Source organism: Macrotis lagotis, chromosome 1 (genome assembly GCF_037893015.1).
Source record: "Macrotis lagotis isolate mMagLag1 chromosome 1, bilby.v1.9.chrom.fasta, whole genome shotgun sequence".
NCBI classification, from domain to species: Eukaryota; Metazoa; Chordata; class Mammalia; order Peramelemorphia; family Peramelidae; genus Macrotis; species Macrotis lagotis.
The window spans coordinates 830,800,726-830,820,296 of NC_133658.1; the positions used below are offsets into that span (position 1 = coordinate 830,800,726).

Here is a 19,571-nt window from a genome sequence, read left to right on the forward strand (position 1 = left end):
TTTGTAATCAAAAGACCTTAGAGCAGGACTGGGGAACCATTTCTGTGCCAAGGGCCATTTGGATATTTATAGCATCATTTGCGGACCATATACAAAGTTAGCAGTTTAAAAATTAGCCTATAAAAATTGTAAAACTCAAAATAAATGAAATCTCTAAAAAAAATTAGCCTACTATATTTGATCAAACATTTAATTTAATCTAAAAGAATTTCTAGATCAGCACCAGACCAAAAGGGACTTATACAGCCTATGGCCCTTATACAGCTTGCATTGCTGTCCATGATTTAGAGTCTCACTTTGCTGCTTTCTAGTTGCATTGATCTTAGGAAAGTCTCACTTTTCCTCTTGGAGTTTTAGTTGCTTCATCTATAAAATCATGGGATTGGACTGACCTGTTAGCTCTAGATCCTATGATCCTGATTATATTTAAAAATATTTTTTTAATGCTTAAGTTTTTTTTTCCTAGAGAAGAAATGTAGTTGAAATTTTGCTCAGATTTATTATTGAACATGTACTTACTGTATGATATATTGAAAAAAAATAGAGTACCAATTAAAAATAGATTACCATTTAATATTTGCCTTTTGAAGTAGGCCAATTTTCAAGATAAAATGAGTAATAACTTTAGGTAGATGATTTAATGCATATATTTTTCTGTCAAATCAAAATTTAGTTTTCAGTATTGGAAAAATAGTGCAAATAACTATAAAATATATTTTTATTAACTTTTGTGAAATGGAAAATTTAAAAAAAATATTTAGTCAGTGAATCTTAATATTTTGTTTTTTCTAGATACAATGTTAAGTTTACAGATTTCTTTATCCTCTTATTTTGTTTGTAAATCCGTAATTACATGTATTTCTCATGTGCTTTTTCATTTTTGAAATAAATTAATCTTTTGTTGTTACATACTTCATTTTCTCCTCTCTGCTTTTCCTATTCCTTATAACACAGAATGAAAAAGAAGAAAAATGTAGTCCAGCAAAATTAACCAAAAGAGTAGAAAAAAAATCTGTTATTATGTACAGTGTTCCATACCTATATGGTCTCCAATCTTTGAAAAAAAGCAAAATAAGGTGTTTTTTTCAAACTTGTCTTTGGGATCAAACTTCATCATAACTTCCCACCATTCAGTTTTGATGGTTACATTGTTTTGGATGTTGGTTCAATTTATGTTGTTTCAGTCTTTGTATATATTGCTTTCCTAGTTTTCTTATTCTTATTGTGTCACTTCATTTAAGTCTTTCCATACTTTTCTCTATTCAGCACATTCATTGTTTTGTCCTGCATGTTAACATTTCATTACATTAATATACCACAATTTGTTGAGCCATTCACCAATTGATGGGCATCCACTACAACAATGTAAATATCTATATATCTATTTGAATAGCTCAGTTCTTTTTTCTTTTTCAAATGCATTGACCAACACAATAATCAATAAAACACTAAATCAAATTAAAAGAAAGTATGGCTTCTGCTTACCTTCTGACACAGGGTGATAGTCTTCTCCTGAAACAGCGGAACCATCCTTAGTGTGTACTCTCACAATGGAAACCTTTGAAGTGTCTCCTTGACGAAGCACAGGAATTTTTACGATGACTGACTGACTTGGTCCTTTTGGTTCACGGACACTAAATTTGGTTTCTCCCAGCTTAATAATTGTTCCTGAAATTTTGAAAAATAAAGTCAAAGTAATTATATTGGTTACAATCTCCATCCTTAGTTCATACTACAATGGAGAGAATATCTTACGATCAGCATCATCTCGGATCTTTATCAAAGTTTCATTTTGTTCACCAACTGAAGCTCCAAATTGGGATTCACTTTTTGGAGTTCCAAGTACTAGACGTAGTTCTTCTTCTTCTTCATAGATCACATCATCCATCAATAAAATGATGCAGGGCTTCTCAGTCTCACCTGGAATTACAATGCAAGAAGTTGAGAAGTCATTATCATGCAATCTAATCATGAGGTATATTTACATAAAGAAAAATGTATAGTGGAAATGGGTGCAATTTCCTATAAAAACTTGAAAAATACCTGTAATCCTATCTATTTGACACATTTTTAGAAACTATATATCTATATATATTTTCCAAATTTCTTAGAGATACTGATATATAAAGGTTAGTCTGGTTTTATTTCTCATTTAATTTTTTATTTATTTTCCAAATTTTTGCTTTTTTGCAAACAGAACTTTAAAAATGCAGCTATGCCTTCAGCTTGCAGAATTTTAAAATCACTTAAGACCTTACTAATTTTTAGAAACTTGTTAACATGCTCAATTACAAAATAATAATAGATATTAACCACAAATTGAAGAAACTGAAAGTATAATTGTACACTAATTAAAGTATATTTTGAGAAAGAAAACTTTAAATATTAGACTAAGCAGTATGTAGTTTATTCCATAAGTAAGAATCAGAAAGATTATTTTAGCAATTATATGGATGATTGGAAAAGAAAGAAATGAGAATCAGGTATGCCAATTAAGTAGCTATTGCATTAATTGCCCATGCCAGAAATGATTCAGGCTTGAACTAGAGTTAGGGTAATTGAGAGAAAAGGAAGTGGCAATGGTAATGGAGAGGAAGTGTGAACTTGTCTACAGGAGATGTGATGTGTGATGTCCGCATCATCCTCTTAGCATCTTGGAGGGAAGAGTTCATACTATTATTCACTGTAAAACTAATTTGCTGTTAATTGTCATCATTTTTTGATGGGAATAAAAACTGAGGCAGATTTTCCTCTCCAATAAAGAGTATAAATGTAATCTCCTACTTAGCCTTGAAGAGAACTGAGGGATTATTTGTTTGATACTTTTCCTTAGCCTTTTTAATTTCAGACCCTTGTAAACATGCAAAATATCAATTAAGAATAAAATTTTCAATAGTACATTAACAAAAAAAGACAAAACATTGAAATAAATGAAATTATTTCATATCTATTGTCATAGAAAAGGGACTGGGAAAATTTTTAAATATTAAAAAATTATTTAGTATTAATCAATTTGTTATTAATTAATCTAAATTCAATCAAAAGCACCTAAATCTTGAATATAGAAAAAAACTTTTGTTAAAGTAAAAACCTGTTAAGTACAATCAGTAATTACTCCTTGTCATTTTAATTTATTTTTGAAAATAGATTTTATTGCTACCTTTTGTTTTTATGTAATCAAGGCATACCTCTCTGTCCCTTCTTTTCTCCCCTTTATAAGAAAATGTTTTGAAAAGAAAATGGAATAAGAGGGAAAATAAGCAAAATCATTCAATATATTCATTAGAAACACAAAATTTGTGATCATATGCAATGTCCTACAACCTCAAATCTAAGCCCCAACTTACCAGGAAAGAATGTGACAATGGAACTCTCTGTGTTTGGACGTTCTTCAAAGTCCATCATTACTTGTGCAGATCCTTGCCGGGTGTAGCATCTCACTGAAGACTTGTACTGGATATCCCCACTCCTATAAATCATGGCAATAATCTGGCCATCATTTTCATTACCAGTATATACACGTTCTTTAAATTGCATCTTGGGCACTAGGAAGAAAATAAGCAAAAATCAGAATGTTTTGAAAACTAAGTTTTGAATGATGGAACCCAAAATGCATTTAATTTTAACCTTCTCTAGCATCCTTTTCTACCTGGAGACATATAAAAGACAAAGAGTAATCTTTTAAAGAAGTTAATGTTATCAAAAGGATAATTAGTTCTTTCAAAAGAATTCTGGTCACAACAGGTTTGAGGTAGGTTATGGTCACAGGTTGGTAAATGTTTAATAACTGACTTTCTAGATAAAAAAGAATGTTCAATATATTTTAAATTTTATCTCATTATTAACATCTTCCCCTATTTTAAAAATCTGAGTCAATTCACAAATGAATAAATCAAGCCCTGGTTTGTAGTCTTTATGGATTTCTGAGGTATAAATGATTACACTGAAGATTTAGCAATTCATCTATGAATGATGATTGCACAAACCAGGAGAGTGATCATGTTAAGCAATACTGACAAAATTGATCATACATTATTTTATAGAGCACTTATATTGTTTCAACTGAAAGAAAAATTAGCACCATGAGAATTCAAGTTAATTAAAGCATAATATCTTACACATGGAAAGAATTCAATAAATGTTGAATTAAATTAAATTTTTTAAAATATCAGAATAATAGCAATTACAATGATTAGTTTCCAATTCCAGTATAATTAGGTTTGGGACAAAAGTTAATCATATCTTTAGAGATTGCAAAATTCTCTGAGATTTACATATAGAAATGATGAACCCAATTCAAACATCAATTTAGAAATGCTCAGAGGGTGTATGACACTTCCAAAAATTATAAATAATGTGAACATGATAGATACTTACAATCAGAGGCTGAATCATTAATAAAAATTGTGGCTTTGTTGGGTTCTCCAAGGGCAGCATTCATAGGCATACGTAATACTAATTCGAACTTCTCGATTCCCTCTAATATTGGTTGTCCTCGATCATCCAGAATAATGACCCGGAGAGTTTGCATGTTAACTCCAGGTGCGAAATCTAAATTACGACTGATTCCCACATAGTCAGTTCCAGCTATTGGGGAAATAAAGGATTAGTTAATTAAAAGATAACAAAAGGAACTAACATCTTTCCAATCACCTAGGTTTACAGTTTTGAAGTCTTAAATCTTTTTAATCCCTCACTTTTTATATCTAATTGGTTGCTAAATCCTTTCAATTAAACCCTCTCCCAGTGCCTATATTACAGACTTCGATCTCTTTCTTCCTATTTACCCAATTAACACCTTAGTTCACAGTCTTATCACCTCTCACTTGGGCTGCAGTTTGATCTTCATATATTAATAAAACCTTTCTACTGGCTCTTGCAAAATTCTGTCTTTAACCATTCCATTTCTTCTACAAAGCTCCCTAGCTGAATTCCTAAAGCAGAGATCTAACCAGGCTACTCTCCTTCTTAAGACGCTCCAATGACTCATTGAATAATCCAATACAATTAAGATGAATACAAATCTGGAACATAAAAAAAAACAATCTTGAGGGACCTTTATGAAATAACCCAGAGAATCTAATGTTTTGGGAAAGAAACGTTTAAATTTCTGACTCTGTGTCCTTAGCACCTACCCCAGCATCTGATCCAAAATTGAGGTAGAGAAAGAGACTGAACCCACTATTTCACTGGTATAAGGAATTCCTAGGGAAGGAAACTTCCTCCATCAAAGCAAAATAGCACCTTATCCTCGACTTCTTGTCTTAGAGAGTTGCCTAGACCATTGTGAGATTGAAGTGTACTGCCCAGAGTCACAAAGCTCCTATGTTAGGGTGGCACAAAGTAGTCACATAATTGATTCCTATTGAATTAAATGAATTTAAATTGAATTAAAGCCTTACTTCCTGCCTGCACAAAAGTCAGATCAGAACTCTATTCCTATGTAAAAGAAAAAGATAACTGGAGTTAATGGAGAAACAAAGAAGACTGAGGGAGACTGAAGAATGAATGACACATTATTATGGACATTTTATATGTTGAAATTAATTTATTCAATTTTAAATAGCTACAAAGCAATTGGTTTCATGAATGTTTCATATTACATTTCTAATAAAGCAGCAATGAACAACAAAAAAGTCACATCACATCCTCTTTCCCAAGCCAAGAATACTCCCTTCCTTATTCTTCTTGGTGGACAGCTTGAAAAGGGCTTTTTGTTGTCCTTTGCATTATGTCTAACCTTCAGCTCCCTCTAGACTTTAGCCTTTCTGAAAATTTTCCCATAGGACTGGGACACTTTTTTTATGTTCATCACTACCAGCTTTTGTAAATGTTTGTTTGAATGTGAACTCATCAGAGAGCTTGCTGCAGAGCCATATTGAATCATTTCAATACCCTGATCTCAGGATCATTCATGATAGCATTGCCAGGATTCCATTTTGAAGAGCCTCTCTTGATCTTTCACAAGCTTAAACCATGTGATTATGCTATCTATTCACTGTACTTGTGAAAAATCTTTCTTCCTTAACTAGTCATAATATATAATTGAAACAATAAAGATACTTAGGCACATTCACTAAATGGAATAGGGTACAAAATGTTAAAAAGAGGTTAGTCAGATGGGTTTTGTTTTTCTATTTTAAAAAAGAAGCAAGAAACATATAACTTTATTAAATTATTTTGTATATATGTGAGTCTTGGATGAAAAGGATAATTGAGTTGCTAAGTGGAAGATTCATATATTGCATTATGACTCTTTATAATGCCAAAAGAACTCATGTTTACTTAATAATGATGAAAATCTATTTTAAGCAAGTCAATTGTATTACTTTAATCATTCAGATTTATATAGCATTTTAAATTCTACAAGCTTTGTTTACACAGTCACTATACAGTGATTCAGATCACACAGTGATACAGATCAGATTCATCTTCATAAATACCTAGAAAATGCCTTTAATGAAGAGCAAAGGGGAATTCATTTGTTGAATTGAAATTACTTGGGTAGCTCTTAGATCTGGATGATCTCAGAGATCTTTAAGGCTATCCATGCCTTCATTTTACAGATGAGGAAACTGAAGTCTAGACAAATTGTGACTTGGCAAAGGTCACAGAAATAGTAAAGTGGCATAGGTAGGCTTGGTTTTTAAATTAAATGTAATAATACCAGATTGAAACCCCTGGATTTATCATATGCCTTAAAAAATAAACGATAACCGGTATAAGAAATAACTCACCATCAGCAGATGGAGGCTCACTTTTCCGAGATCTCACCATGACACTAGAAAGCTTTGAGAGATCAGTACCACTTCTCCAGATGCGTACTTCAACAAACCCAGCGCTCTCATCAACAGAGTACTCAATAGCACCAAAGTAGAAAGTTGGCTCTGGTGAGAAAGAAATGGAATTCTAGCTTATTATTATTTTTATTTTATATTCAATTCCAGAGTTTTATAGAGATAGGGAAAATAATTTGAATTATGAACCATAGGTACATTTGTGATTAACCAGTCATACATCATATTTTTCTTCGCCTAACACTAGACAGAATCCCACTAGAACAGGACTTCTATGGATTTGTAAGAACTTTGAGTTGTCTTTTATATTTCCTAACTCAAACAACTTCTATAAAACTACAGATGGTTAACCTAAAGTATGGATATTAGTATTTTCCCCAATCCCTGAAATTAAAAGAGAATTCCATTGATTAACCTACAGGTCAGTTTGTTTTTTGTTAGAGCTGCACCAAAAATGATATCATTACATGATGCTGAATATGTTTGGCTGATTTTATTCCTCTAGGATAGGACTTTATTTTTAATGGTAGATTCAGTAGTTTAACTCTTGACTAACCTAAGTCTAATCACATTTTCCTGAACCCTAACTCTAACATTCTTGATCTTAGAACTCTATATCAACCCTGATCCTGAGAAAGAATCATTTTCAAGATTAATATAGTTGGATGGTCACCATAGCCAGGGATCTTGATTTAGGGATCTTTCTGGGATTATGGAGTGCTTTGTTTCCTCTTTAAGAAATCTGGGTTCACAGATGGAAATAACTGGCTCACTGGAGCTCCTTAGGCCACTCAGAATTGTGGAGAAGTTAATTTATATCTACTTTTCCTGGAAGTGGTGATAGATTTGTACTGACCTATCTATGCCACTTTTTTCCCTCACCTTTGAGATTAACCACATACATTTACAATACAGGTAGCTGGAGTATGAGGCATCATCCATGGAATATCATTTCACTATCTGATCCATAGTAAAAAGATGACTTGGGGAATAGAATATGAGATTCTTGCTATTTCAGTCTCACCTACTAGCCAGCTAAGTGATTACACATGTATTTTGTTGCTCTTTATCAATTGTGATTTAGACTCAAATCAGGGTAGCCCTAGGCCAAAAGAGGTGTGGAGTTGGAGCCTTTGCTCTTTAAAATACAAGGTCTTAGTGAATCTGACTTTCATACTTTAGAGTATATGATTTTGATTTAAGTTCATTCCCTAACACCAATGGTCCACAAGGAGAAACTCTCTCTCTCTCTCTCTCTCTCTCTCTCTCTCTCTCTCTCTCTCTCTCTCTCTCTCTCTCTCTCTCTGTGTGTGTTACTACTTCATAGGAAGTTTCATTGCATCGCTTATTTCATTTATTTGAACCAAATAATTCTGAGGAGAAGAAAGTTAATTTGTTTTGTTCATATTTTGTGCAGCGCAATTAAGCCAGAACTCTTTCTTGAGAATTCTTGCAACTATAAAGCCAAATTGGGGGGGTTTTGTTTGCATATTTTGGTTCAGTGGCTGATATATCTGCTGGAAACATATTTCTGTACTTCTAGACCTTTCAACCTGAGCTGTTCCTGCACTTCTGGATGCCAGGCATGTGAGTGTATGTGTATAGATGAAGGTGTTATCATATTAACCTTAGTCAAGTTAGACTTTAAATGCAAGCCAATAAATTCCTGACATTTCTCATTTCAATGCAAGCAGACAAAGGTGAAGATAAAGAGACTGGAGAGGGTAACTAACATGGAGAGTTATTATTTTGAACATCTCGCAAATCATAGCATATCTGGGTTTTTCTGAACAACTCCCAAAATCCTTTTGGAGGAGAATTGTTGAGTTTGACCCAGTGGGTTCTATAAATGAACACACTAATCTTTTCCTATCCTCACAATCCTTGTAGATTACATTATATTATTTGGGTTTTTGGATTAAGGGACCAACTGGTCTGATTCAAGAGGGGAAGGAATCCTACTAATTAATGCTATATTTGCCTTCATCAACTCCCTTACCATCACAGCTCCAAATTCTATCATGGCCCTGCTACCCTGCATTCCATTATATTAATGGAAAGTGGATAGAATGAAGAAAACTTATAATTTATCATCGAATTTATATAATTTGATTTCCACTGTTGATTTCTATGTTTTGGTTTATGTTCATTTGGCTAAATATGGATCAAAAGCTTTTCATTTCATAGCTCTATATAGTAATTATGTTTAAAATGAACCATTTTAATTTTCCCAAAGTGGTCAGATAAGATGCAAAATCATTAAATGATAGTATCTTAAAGATAAAATAATAATCAATTTCAATCACATTTTTTAGTTTTTGCAGGTTAGTGGAATTAAGTGACTTGCCCAAGGTCACACAGCTAGGTAATTATTTTGTGTCTGAGATCAAATTTGAACTCAGGACTCCCTGACTCCAGGGCTGGTGCTCTATCCACTGTACCACCTAGCTGCCCTTAATTCCAATTATTTGAAAGTCATCTAGAAGATATTAAATTATATTACAATCTAGTAGCATCATATAATTACAAAAATCCCTAAAACCCATTTGAGTATAATATTTAGTCTTTACTAAATTAAAGAGCCCTTATAATTAATGTTAGTCTTTTCCCCATTAATTTATTTTTTACATTTCAAATACAGAATTTTTTGTTATTATTCCAAGATTGTATCATATTGAAAGTCATCAATGGCCATTTATTAAGAACCTTCTATGTGTCAGTCACTTTGCTACATGCTAGAGACAGTGTATTCCAAATTAAATTATAATCCTGAATTTCAGATAATTTTTGTTCATTCAGAAGGTGTATTATAATTCATATTTTTATTTACTTTTGCATTTCAAAATGAAGAAGTCAGCAGACTAGGCTTATATATATCAAGGAAATATAATTGACATAGTATATTTGGATTTCACCAAAGCATTTCTCTTTGTGAATAAAATGGGAAAGATGTGAACTGGATCTTATTTTAGTTAAATGGACTTTGAAAAAATTTATGAATTAATATCAAATTGGAAAGTGTTCTCTATTACAACGTTTAAGGAATCAGTTCTTGGTCTTTTATTCAATATCTCTATCCATAGCCCAGAGGACAACATAGTTGGCAGGTTTGTAAAATTCATGGATGAAAAAAAGAACTGGAAATTATATTATATATTGAATGTCAAATCTGAGATAAAAATGCTTTTACAATTTACAACAAGGGACTGAATATGATATATGAAAATCTATTAAGATTTAAATGAAATGTCCAACATGGGTTTGAACAATAGACTTCACAATACAGAAGAACTAGGTAGCAATTCATATAAAAATACCTAGAAGATTCAGTAAACGTCAGGCTTAATGTGAATCAGCAGCATGTCATGGCAACTAGAAAAGCTAATGTGATTTTATAATACACTGAAAAAAAAACCATGATTTCCAGAAAGAGAGAGGTGATAGAGAACAGTGAGATCCAATCACATCTGGAATATTATGTGAAGTACTGGACAGTACATTTAATGATAAGTTTGAGCATGTTCAGAACACAGTGTTCAGGAGTGGGGAAAGTCTAGAGACTATTATAAAGATAATTGGAGGAACTGGTATAATTAGCTCGGAGAAGAGAATTCTTAGTGAGGACAAGTATCCAAAGGACAGACATGTAAAGGTTATTAAACAGGTAGATATTGACTTGATATATAGAAAATATTCCCTAAAAATTTGAACTGTTATAAAATGGAATTGGCTCCTTCAGTAACTTAGGAATATCCATCTACTGTAGGTAGAGACTGACTGACCACTTGTCAGTATTAGTATTTCCTGCTTAGGTAGGGGTTGCATTTGAAAATAATAAATACCATCACTACTATCAAAGTGACCATAAGATCTCGTTCAACTATGAAAAGATATTATTATGTGGATAGTTTCCTGTGACAGGAATAAAAATATCTTGTTTTGGATTTTCTTATAGTTTATCTGCATTTCAATGGACCTGTAATCTGAAAGGTATGAGAATTCCCTTTCCAAGTATAGATTACAATAAATCTACGTCCTGTTTTCCTAGATTATTTTTCCATGTATTTCCATAAACTTTTCATAGAGGATGTACACTATACATTGGAAATCCTTCTCTTATTTTTTCTTATTTTATGAATACTAAAGAAATATTTAAATTATCCATAAAACCAGAAAACAGGACATAAAGAACAACTCTAATCCAAAATGTACAATTTAAAAGCAATTGAAACAAAATAGTAATCAGATTAATAAACTGATTTTAGATTAGACCACAATTTGCTTGCTGAAATCTTCTGAAAGTTTTCTAATTATGTTAATTTCTTTGTAAAAAATCTAGTTGATCATATTATATATTTATATATATATATATATATAGTATAATTATTTCCTAACGTATCTTACCCATTGAATCCTCAACTTCTTTCTAGTGTCAAAGTTAAACAAAACCAATTGACAAACTGTCAACAATGTCTGACAGCATAAGCAGCATTTCACACCCATAGTTTCCTACCTCTTGAAAAATTTGAGCACTGTATCTTATAATATATCTATTTTGACAACACATTCAATTGAATGATATTCTTAGCTTTGAATTGAATTTCAAATAATGTACTCTTTAATAGAGAAAGTGAGTCTCTGCTTCTTGCCTGGGATTACCATTATACCCTTGAGTCCCAACTCTCCCTTCTCCTCTAAAACCTAACCTTTGTTTACCCCTACTCTTCCATCTTCATTTCCCCCCCTATCAATGGGTCCCTTCTAAGTAGAATTATGCTCAGCTGGGTCTAGCTAATATTAAGTCACAAATTCACACAATAACTTTTCTTCAACTTTCCTACCTCCCTCAAGTAATTATCATATTGTCATTCCTATGCATTGAAGATGCTTAGATAATGAAGTAATAAAATGATGTTGGTGTCTGGAATCAGATCAGTGAGATGGATACAGAAGAGAAGAAAATAAATAAGATATGTTTGGAGGTTGAATCTCAGTTTAAGATCTCACAGACAACAGCTAAGCACTTTTTTTCATTAGAAATTTGGCAGGAATCTGCTAATTATGGATCAAAGAATGCCTGGCAAGCTAGCAAAATACTATGGGGGGGGGGGAGGGGAGGAAGTTTGCAGTAGCCAGCAACAATAAAGGAAAATAAAGGGGGAAGATAGAGTTTAATATCTTCCATCTAATTAGCAGGGAGAAGGGGAATATAGAACATAGCAACCTGGATGGAATTTAGCTTAAGAGGTATAACATCTAGAACAATTTTCATTATCATTAGGGCTTTGGCATATGAATCGAAATCAACTGAACAAATTAGTGAAAGATCAAGAGGAAAAACATGGGAAAGCTGTACAATAAATGAAACCCTGCTTAGGATATCCTACCAATGAAGCTTTTCTGCGATTATAATTTAACCATAAGTGTTACTAATTTGGATAACTGAGGAATTTGCAATATGGAAATTATTAGGAAAATCTCTGAGAGCTTTGACTATTGTAACTTGCTTTTTACAGTTACGCCAACTCTTTGTGACCCATTTGGAGTTTTCTTGGCAAAGATTTTGGAGACGTTTGTCATTTTTTTCTTCAGTTCATATTACAGATGAGAAAACTGAGTCAAGGAGGGTTGTGATTTACCAGGGGTCAGTTTTTAAGTCAGAGGTCAAATTTGAACTTAGGAAGATGAGTCTTTCTAACTCCAGGACCAGCATTTTATCCAGTGTACCACTTTGATACTGAGTTTCTATTAGGTTTCTATTTCTGCCAAAACCAAGTAACAGCTGGATAAAAAATATAATACATTGTAGTGGGTAAGATGTTTGAGTTAGAGTCAGGAAAGATGTGGGGTTTCAGTCAGTCACTAATTGTATGACCATAGGCAGGTCACAATCTATCTGATCCTCAATTTATTCCTCTATAAAATGGGTATAATAATATCTTGAAGCATAGTCTCACAAGGTCATTTTAAAGATTAAATCAGTTTAATGTATAAGTTGTATTTTAATCTTAAAGAATTACATAAATTTCAACTATTATTATTTCTATATCCAAGATTCAAAATAGTTTTTCTATAAAAGAAGACTAGGTGAGAAGGAAAATGTTAATTGACATTTATGAAATATTTTAAGGCTTGTCTTGTACTTTCTGTACGTTTTCTCATTCTAATACTAATAGCAAGTCTGTTAGAAAAGTACTATGTGTATATTGCTCTCATTGTACTGTGGAAGAAACTAAGGCTCAATAAGCTTGATTTAACTATGGTCACAGAACTAGTAAGAGTCAGAGATATAATTCAAACTCAAGCCTCTTCTGATTTCTCACTCAGTGTTTTTTATACTACTTCCATGAAGCTCTATTTTCCATTTTATTAGTAATAATGAATAATTTCCTTTGAAATAGTGAAATTATCAAACTCTGCTTAATACATCACTAGTGATATCACTCCAAAGAGATCAAAGAATTAAAAAAAACTCATGTGCAAAAAATATTTTTAGCATTTCTTTTTGTATTGATGTGTTCTAAGTGCCCATCAATTGGGAAATGACTGAAGAGTTATGTTATATGAGTAATGAAATATTAATATGTTGAAGAAATAATGAAGGGGAAAGTTTCAGAAAAACCTGGAAAGACGCATATGAATAGAACAGTGAAGTGAGCAGAAACGGGGGAGGAATTTATTCAGAAACTCCAGTATTATTAAGATAAACATCTTTGAAAGATTTAAAAACTTTAATCAACAAAATATCCAACCATTATTCTAGACGACTCATGATGGAACATGGCACATATTTTTTCTGGACATGACCAATATGGAAATTTGTTTTGCTCGACTATGAATACTTGTTACAAGAATTGTATTTTTCTTTTTTCTTTTAATGAGGAGTGGAGGCCAGTGAGAAGGTAAATTTTTATTTATTAAGAAATTGTTTTGAAAAAAGAAAGAATGAAAATGTTAACTCTTAAGGAGAAAACAAAAAAGAAATGGTAAAAGGGAATCAATCACTATCAGGAAGTTGGTTGATAATAAACAGAGTAAGAAAGGAAGAAAATCTATGGAATGATTTGCATTTTATAATAGATATGAAACTCTTCCCATAAGATCTGAAGGAGTAATTTCTTGTGCTCCAAGAAATGATGCAGATCCATAGGTTAGTGAGGATTTATAAAAAACATACATTTACTTGGAGAATAATGCCAAGAGAATTTATGTTCAGAATTATAACTAAAACAGATAACCCAAAAGCTTTCTTAAAGTTGAGGTAAGAGAGAATGAAGTAATGATAATTGATGGCATATATAAAGCAGAACTTGATTTGTTCTACCCCAAGGAGAACGCTCCTCAAACAAGGGAAGAGAATGGAATCACAGAGCTGAAAATAGGATGCAAATAGGTAAACTGGTGGTAAGAAAACATCTCTTTTTGGTGAATTTTTCTCGAAGTCTGGGTATCCTAAAGACTTATAGAACTGACTGAAAAAGAAAATAACCAATGATTGATTCTTTATTAATTCTTTCTTAACAATTCCTTCTTAAAAACTTTCTTGATTCTCTCAGTTCTTAGTACTGAATTTCTTTTAATATTGTTTTATATTACTTCACATATACTTAATATTTTGTTATCCAGAGCTATGTTTTACTGGACCTTCTAATAGCAAATAAGTCCCTTTAGATGGCATTTTAACTATCTATGCTTGCCACTTAGCACGAGACCTTGAGAATAGTAGTTTGATAAATGTAAATGTAATTAATTGTTGGTTACCAAAAGTAAAAGAATAGGAAAAATATTTGAAATTTCCAAATATTTCCTGGACAGATCCTATACCTTCTTTGTTAACAATATATCTTAAGGGGTGGCTAGGTGGCACAGTGGATAAAGTATGGACCCTGGAGTCAAGAGTACCTGAGTTCAAATCCAGCCTCAGACACTTAATTACCTAGCTGTGTGGCCTTGGGCAAGCCACTTAAACCCTTTGCCTTGCAAAAAACAAAAAACAAAAAACAAAACCCAATCAACAACAAAAAAACAATACATCTTGATCACAACCACTCCAGATTATAGATCTTATTACATGTACTTACAAATGATCTTTCTCACTTCCTCTATTCCTTTAGTTTTCTATCCCTCCCCATCTTATTCTTATCTGGATAGGGAACTCCCTGGTAATAAACCTCCCTTTACTGGTTTGGTTTGTCTACCCTTTAGTCTTAACAAATTGCCTATAGCTCTAAGACTCTTAATTTCCTAGTTAGTATGTGTTAAGAGACTGGAGTTGAACAATGATCTTCCATAAGACTAAGCTGGCTAGCTGCTATTTCATGTTACAGCTCTTTGGTGCTTTAGTATCCTAATAATGTCACTCTTTGGGGCAATCAAATTGTGATGAGAATACATTATGTGATGAGGTTGAGGTGTGTTGTGCGACACATTTACAATAGAGGTAATAGAATAATAATACAACCATTTTCTCCCCAGAGGGCAATAAGAATTTTTCAAATTTTCTTTTTAAAGTCTGGGGTGTCTGGATGGGTGTTTATAATCATACTTGATCTCATGAGATGAAAAGAAAAGGAACCATTATTAATTGCTATCTCATCAAGTCGTATTACTCTTATCTATGCATAAGATAAATAATACTGTATAATAAAGCTTTAATAGTTGTTTTATTATTCAACATTCAAGAATAAAAATCTGTGTTGTAATATTTTTTCTTAGAACTGAAAAGAAAGGGGATGAGAGGTAAAAGAATTACTTCTTACAAATTTTATTAGCAAATAAATTAATATTTTTATGATTATTGAAAATAGAGGATAATGTGGTAATATTAAGACCAGGAACTTGGATTCTGAATAATGCTACAGATTTTTACCAAGACTGGGAAAAACATATCTAGATTGAATTTCTCAGGCATAGGAGTCATCCTGTTCAATTGCTATTTGTTTTTCAAGACAACCTTTTTTTTTAAAGGGAAAAAATAAACATGAAAAAGATCTTCCTTGACAATCAGTTAAAAATATTTTGCCAAGATTTTCTCTAATTCAAATTTATTTATATTATTTAAAAACATACATATTTCTCCTATCACCACCACTAAATATACTTATTTTGAGTCATAATTAATACTTAAAGAATCCTAGCAAAATATCTATTTTTGGTTGAAGTCAAACATTTTTATACAATATAAACTTAAAAGGTAATTATTAATTGTTGCATACAGATTCAAAGGATGCATTCTCCTAGCTTTCTTCTCCACAAATGACATTTTCCGTTGAAAGAAAAAAAATGTAGTGCCTATTGAATGTGCTGATAACTTAAATCCCATATTTTCCTACAGATTTCAATTGGGGATTCATGCCTTCCCCCAAAGATAATGTTATCAGAGATACCACTGCCAATCTCCCTCTAAACCTCTCATCTGGTCTTTCTCAAGGTCAAAATAAGTTCATGTACAAGTTTTAACCAAAAACTTCATGGTTACCAGGATGCATGTTCAATCCAGCAGTATTTGAAGAAGGTTAATGAGTATTGTTTTTGGTTTGTTCAGGCTTTAAAGTTTTCAAGGTAATAGAATTGATAAGCTGGAGGGATTCTAAAGAGAAAACTCAGATAGCAAATGTTTTGAAGACTGTCTGAAGAAAATGGATTTTTTTGTTTTGTTTGTAGCATGGATAAAATTTTGACTATTATAAATACCCAAATTAACTACAAAGGATAAATGAAGGGAGATTCCATCTGTACCCAGAAAAATAAGTGATAAATAAAAGTATGTATAGGAGAATTTATGTATATATACATGCATATATATGTATGTATATATGTATGCATACGTGTGTGTGTGTATGTGTGTGTGTCTAATGACAACTATCTCTAGGGTGGTTAAGGGATGGAGAAAAAAGAAATTTATGATATATTTTTCTTATCTGTTTAATGGAATAGTAAATTGTACTTAAAGTTTTACAGGTTTATATACAACCATTTTTTAAATATACTGCTACAAAAATGCTTGTTTTATTCCATAAATCAAAAATAAAATAAATTTACAATTTTTTAAAAGTTTTGTGGAGAAAGGGAGACATAATACCTTTCTTCAGTTATATACAAAACCATGTGGAAGAGATATTGAACTTATTCTGTTTGATCCAGAGGTTACGGCTATGAACAAAGGGAATCAATTGCAAAGAGGCAGTTAGATTTGTCCCAAGGAGAAATTTCCTAATATTTGATTATTCTCTGGAGGACATGATTCTTTTTTTAATTAGTTTTTTTTTTGCAAGACAATGGGGTTAAGTGGCTTGCCCAAGGCCACACAGCTAGGTAATTATTAAGTGTTTGAGTTCGTATTTGAACTCAGGTACTCTTGACTCCAGGGCTGGTGCTCTATCCACTACACCACCTAGCCACCTGACATGATTCTTTAATGTCTGCAGTTTATTCCCTGGAAATCCATCATTCATATTGGTAAATAGCTCATATTGATATGAGGCCTACCAAATCTAACCAGCTATATTTCATTTATTCCCTGACCTTTCTTTTGTACACTTTCTTGACAAATCATGTATTTTCTAATCCACTATGTCCACCTCCTTCCACTTACGAGACTAGAAAATTTAGTGAAATTAACACTTCCACCCTTCCTTGAAAGAGTATGTTAATCTACTCCTTTGGATTCATTTAGCATTTCTAACTTCCCAAATCAAATTCCCTATTATATTCATGATGCCATTTCATCGTGTCTCCATATTAGAATATAGGCTACTAAAAGGCAGGAATTATCTTTATATTTATATCCCCAGCACTTTAATCCAGTGTTCAGTACATATTATTGATGTTGTTCAGTAGTGTTTGACTTCATGATCCCATTTGGGGATTTCTTGGCAGAGATAGTGGAGTGGTTTTTCATTTCCTTCTCCAGATCATTTTACAGATGAGGAAACAGGCAAGCAGGGTTAAATGACTTGTCCAGGGTCACACAACTAGGAAGTATCTGAGACTCTATCTGAATTCAGAAAGGAATCTTCCTTACTACAGATTTGGTACTCTACTCTATTTTTGGTGCTCATTTGTTTGGTATACAAGGAACGTTTTTCATTTATTCAATAAAACTTCCTCAGTCAATTGTTACATTTACCTTGATCCAAAATTAGAGGAGCTTTGGCCTTTTTTTTCAGTTTGTATAAAACATAATGACTTCTACATAAGAAGCAAAAATTTCTATAATTAACTGAAAGTGGTTCAAACATCAGTATAAATGAAAGGATTTTGTACTTTATTCCAAATCAAAGGCTGTCTTGTCACTGCTGTGACCACATAAACTTCAGGGATCTCTAAAATCTTTTTCAGGCATTTGGGAATCATTAGGAAAGTGGAAAGAAGGGAGCAGCTTCTATTAAAGGTGCTGATAGGATATCTAAGCATTTAAAAATCAATCAAATGCTAAGCATAAATGAAATGGGACATTTCTGTGCTATAAGAAAATAAACTGTACATAAAGAATGCAGAGAAGTATGAGAAGACATGGGTTCTCACAAATTGTATTATCAAAGAACAAGCCATGGAAGTTACTGTGGAAATGGAAAGTTTTCAAATAGAAATCCAGAAAACAAAGTTTGAACTAAGGAGAAAATTAGCATATAGAGAGCATGAAATAAGATCCAGTTAAGTCAGGTTATCCTGAGAATATTTATAAATGAAATTGGAAAGTAGACAATAGAGCTAGAGCTAGAAATTTTTGTACTTGAGCCAAAGGCAATCAGCAAGAATAGCAATTATTTGAATTGGAGAAAGGAGAAAAATACTTATAAACCATTCCCTTAATAATATTTAATAATACTTTCTAAAATTTTGCTAAAGAGAATTTAAAGTTAATAATAGTAGCTAACATGTATATAGTGGTTACTATGCATCAGACTCTCTGAAAAAGCTCTTTACAATTATTATCTCATTTGAGCTTCACAACTATCCTTGGAAGTAGGCTATATCATTATCCTTATTTTACAAATGAGAAATCGGAAGCAAACAGGGATTAAGTGACTTGCCCAGGGTCATAGTCCTAGTAAATATATATGAAGACATATTAAAATTTAGTACTTTCTGACTCTGGATTTAAAACTCTACTCACTGCACGACCTATCTAGGAATCAGTGAAAGTCTAAGGTTAAAGAGAAGACATCTGAAGATGATATTTTCTATCCATATTTCTATCTAAATACAGATAGATATTCCTCTTTAGCAACCAGAAGGATGAGGTCCCAAGAGCTGAGTCACCTTCAAAACCTTTTCTACCAAAAAATCCATAAAGCTACAGAAACATTTCTCTCTGATAACTCTCTTCCTGAACCAAGTCAGCAAACATTTCCACTTTTCAGATACTGTGCTAAGATTTGGGGATTTTTTGGTCCCTCCCCACCCTCGCAAAGAGTAAAAAGGGCAAAGGAGTTCAGAGTTTAGTGGACCATTTTCTTGACATCTTGACTAGTTTACTAGCTTTCTATCCACACTCTGACAAATTTATTCATGTTAAATCCAATCTTACATAGAAATTACAGCACATTCATATAGCCTCATTAACAGATTCCAGTTAGTGACCCTGGGAATCCCCTTTAGAGTCACTCCCTTTGCATACCATTCTCACTTGTATCTTTCAACACTGACTTCTTTCTCACAATCTCTGAACTCCTTTCCACATTCTAATGGACCTGTAAGAATCATGCCTTCTCCTACCACATACAGTTAACCAGTAGTCAACAGGGTGTTTGATGCCTTTGATGCCTATAT

The 19,571-nt window shown here is 32.4% G+C and overlaps 1 protein-coding gene across 1 annotated transcript in view; it reads right to left on the minus strand.

Moving 5' to 3' along the window:
* FREM2 (FRAS1 related extracellular matrix 2) overlaps nucleotides 1-19,571 on the minus strand; it is a 210,719-nt gene that overhangs the window by 46,356 nt on the left and 144,792 nt on the right. Inside the window, exons 7-11 of the mRNA XM_074217231.1 lie at nucleotides 6,738-6,887; nucleotides 4,378-4,587; nucleotides 3,348-3,545; nucleotides 1,756-1,920; nucleotides 1,486-1,668 (exon numbers count right to left, since the gene is read on the minus strand). Of these exons, the coding sequence (XP_074073332.1) occupies nucleotides 1,486-1,668; nucleotides 1,756-1,920; nucleotides 3,348-3,545; nucleotides 4,378-4,587; nucleotides 6,738-6,887 (906 nt within the window). The remainder of the gene's footprint in view (nucleotides 1-1,485; nucleotides 1,669-1,755; nucleotides 1,921-3,347; nucleotides 3,546-4,377; nucleotides 4,588-6,737; nucleotides 6,888-19,571) is intronic.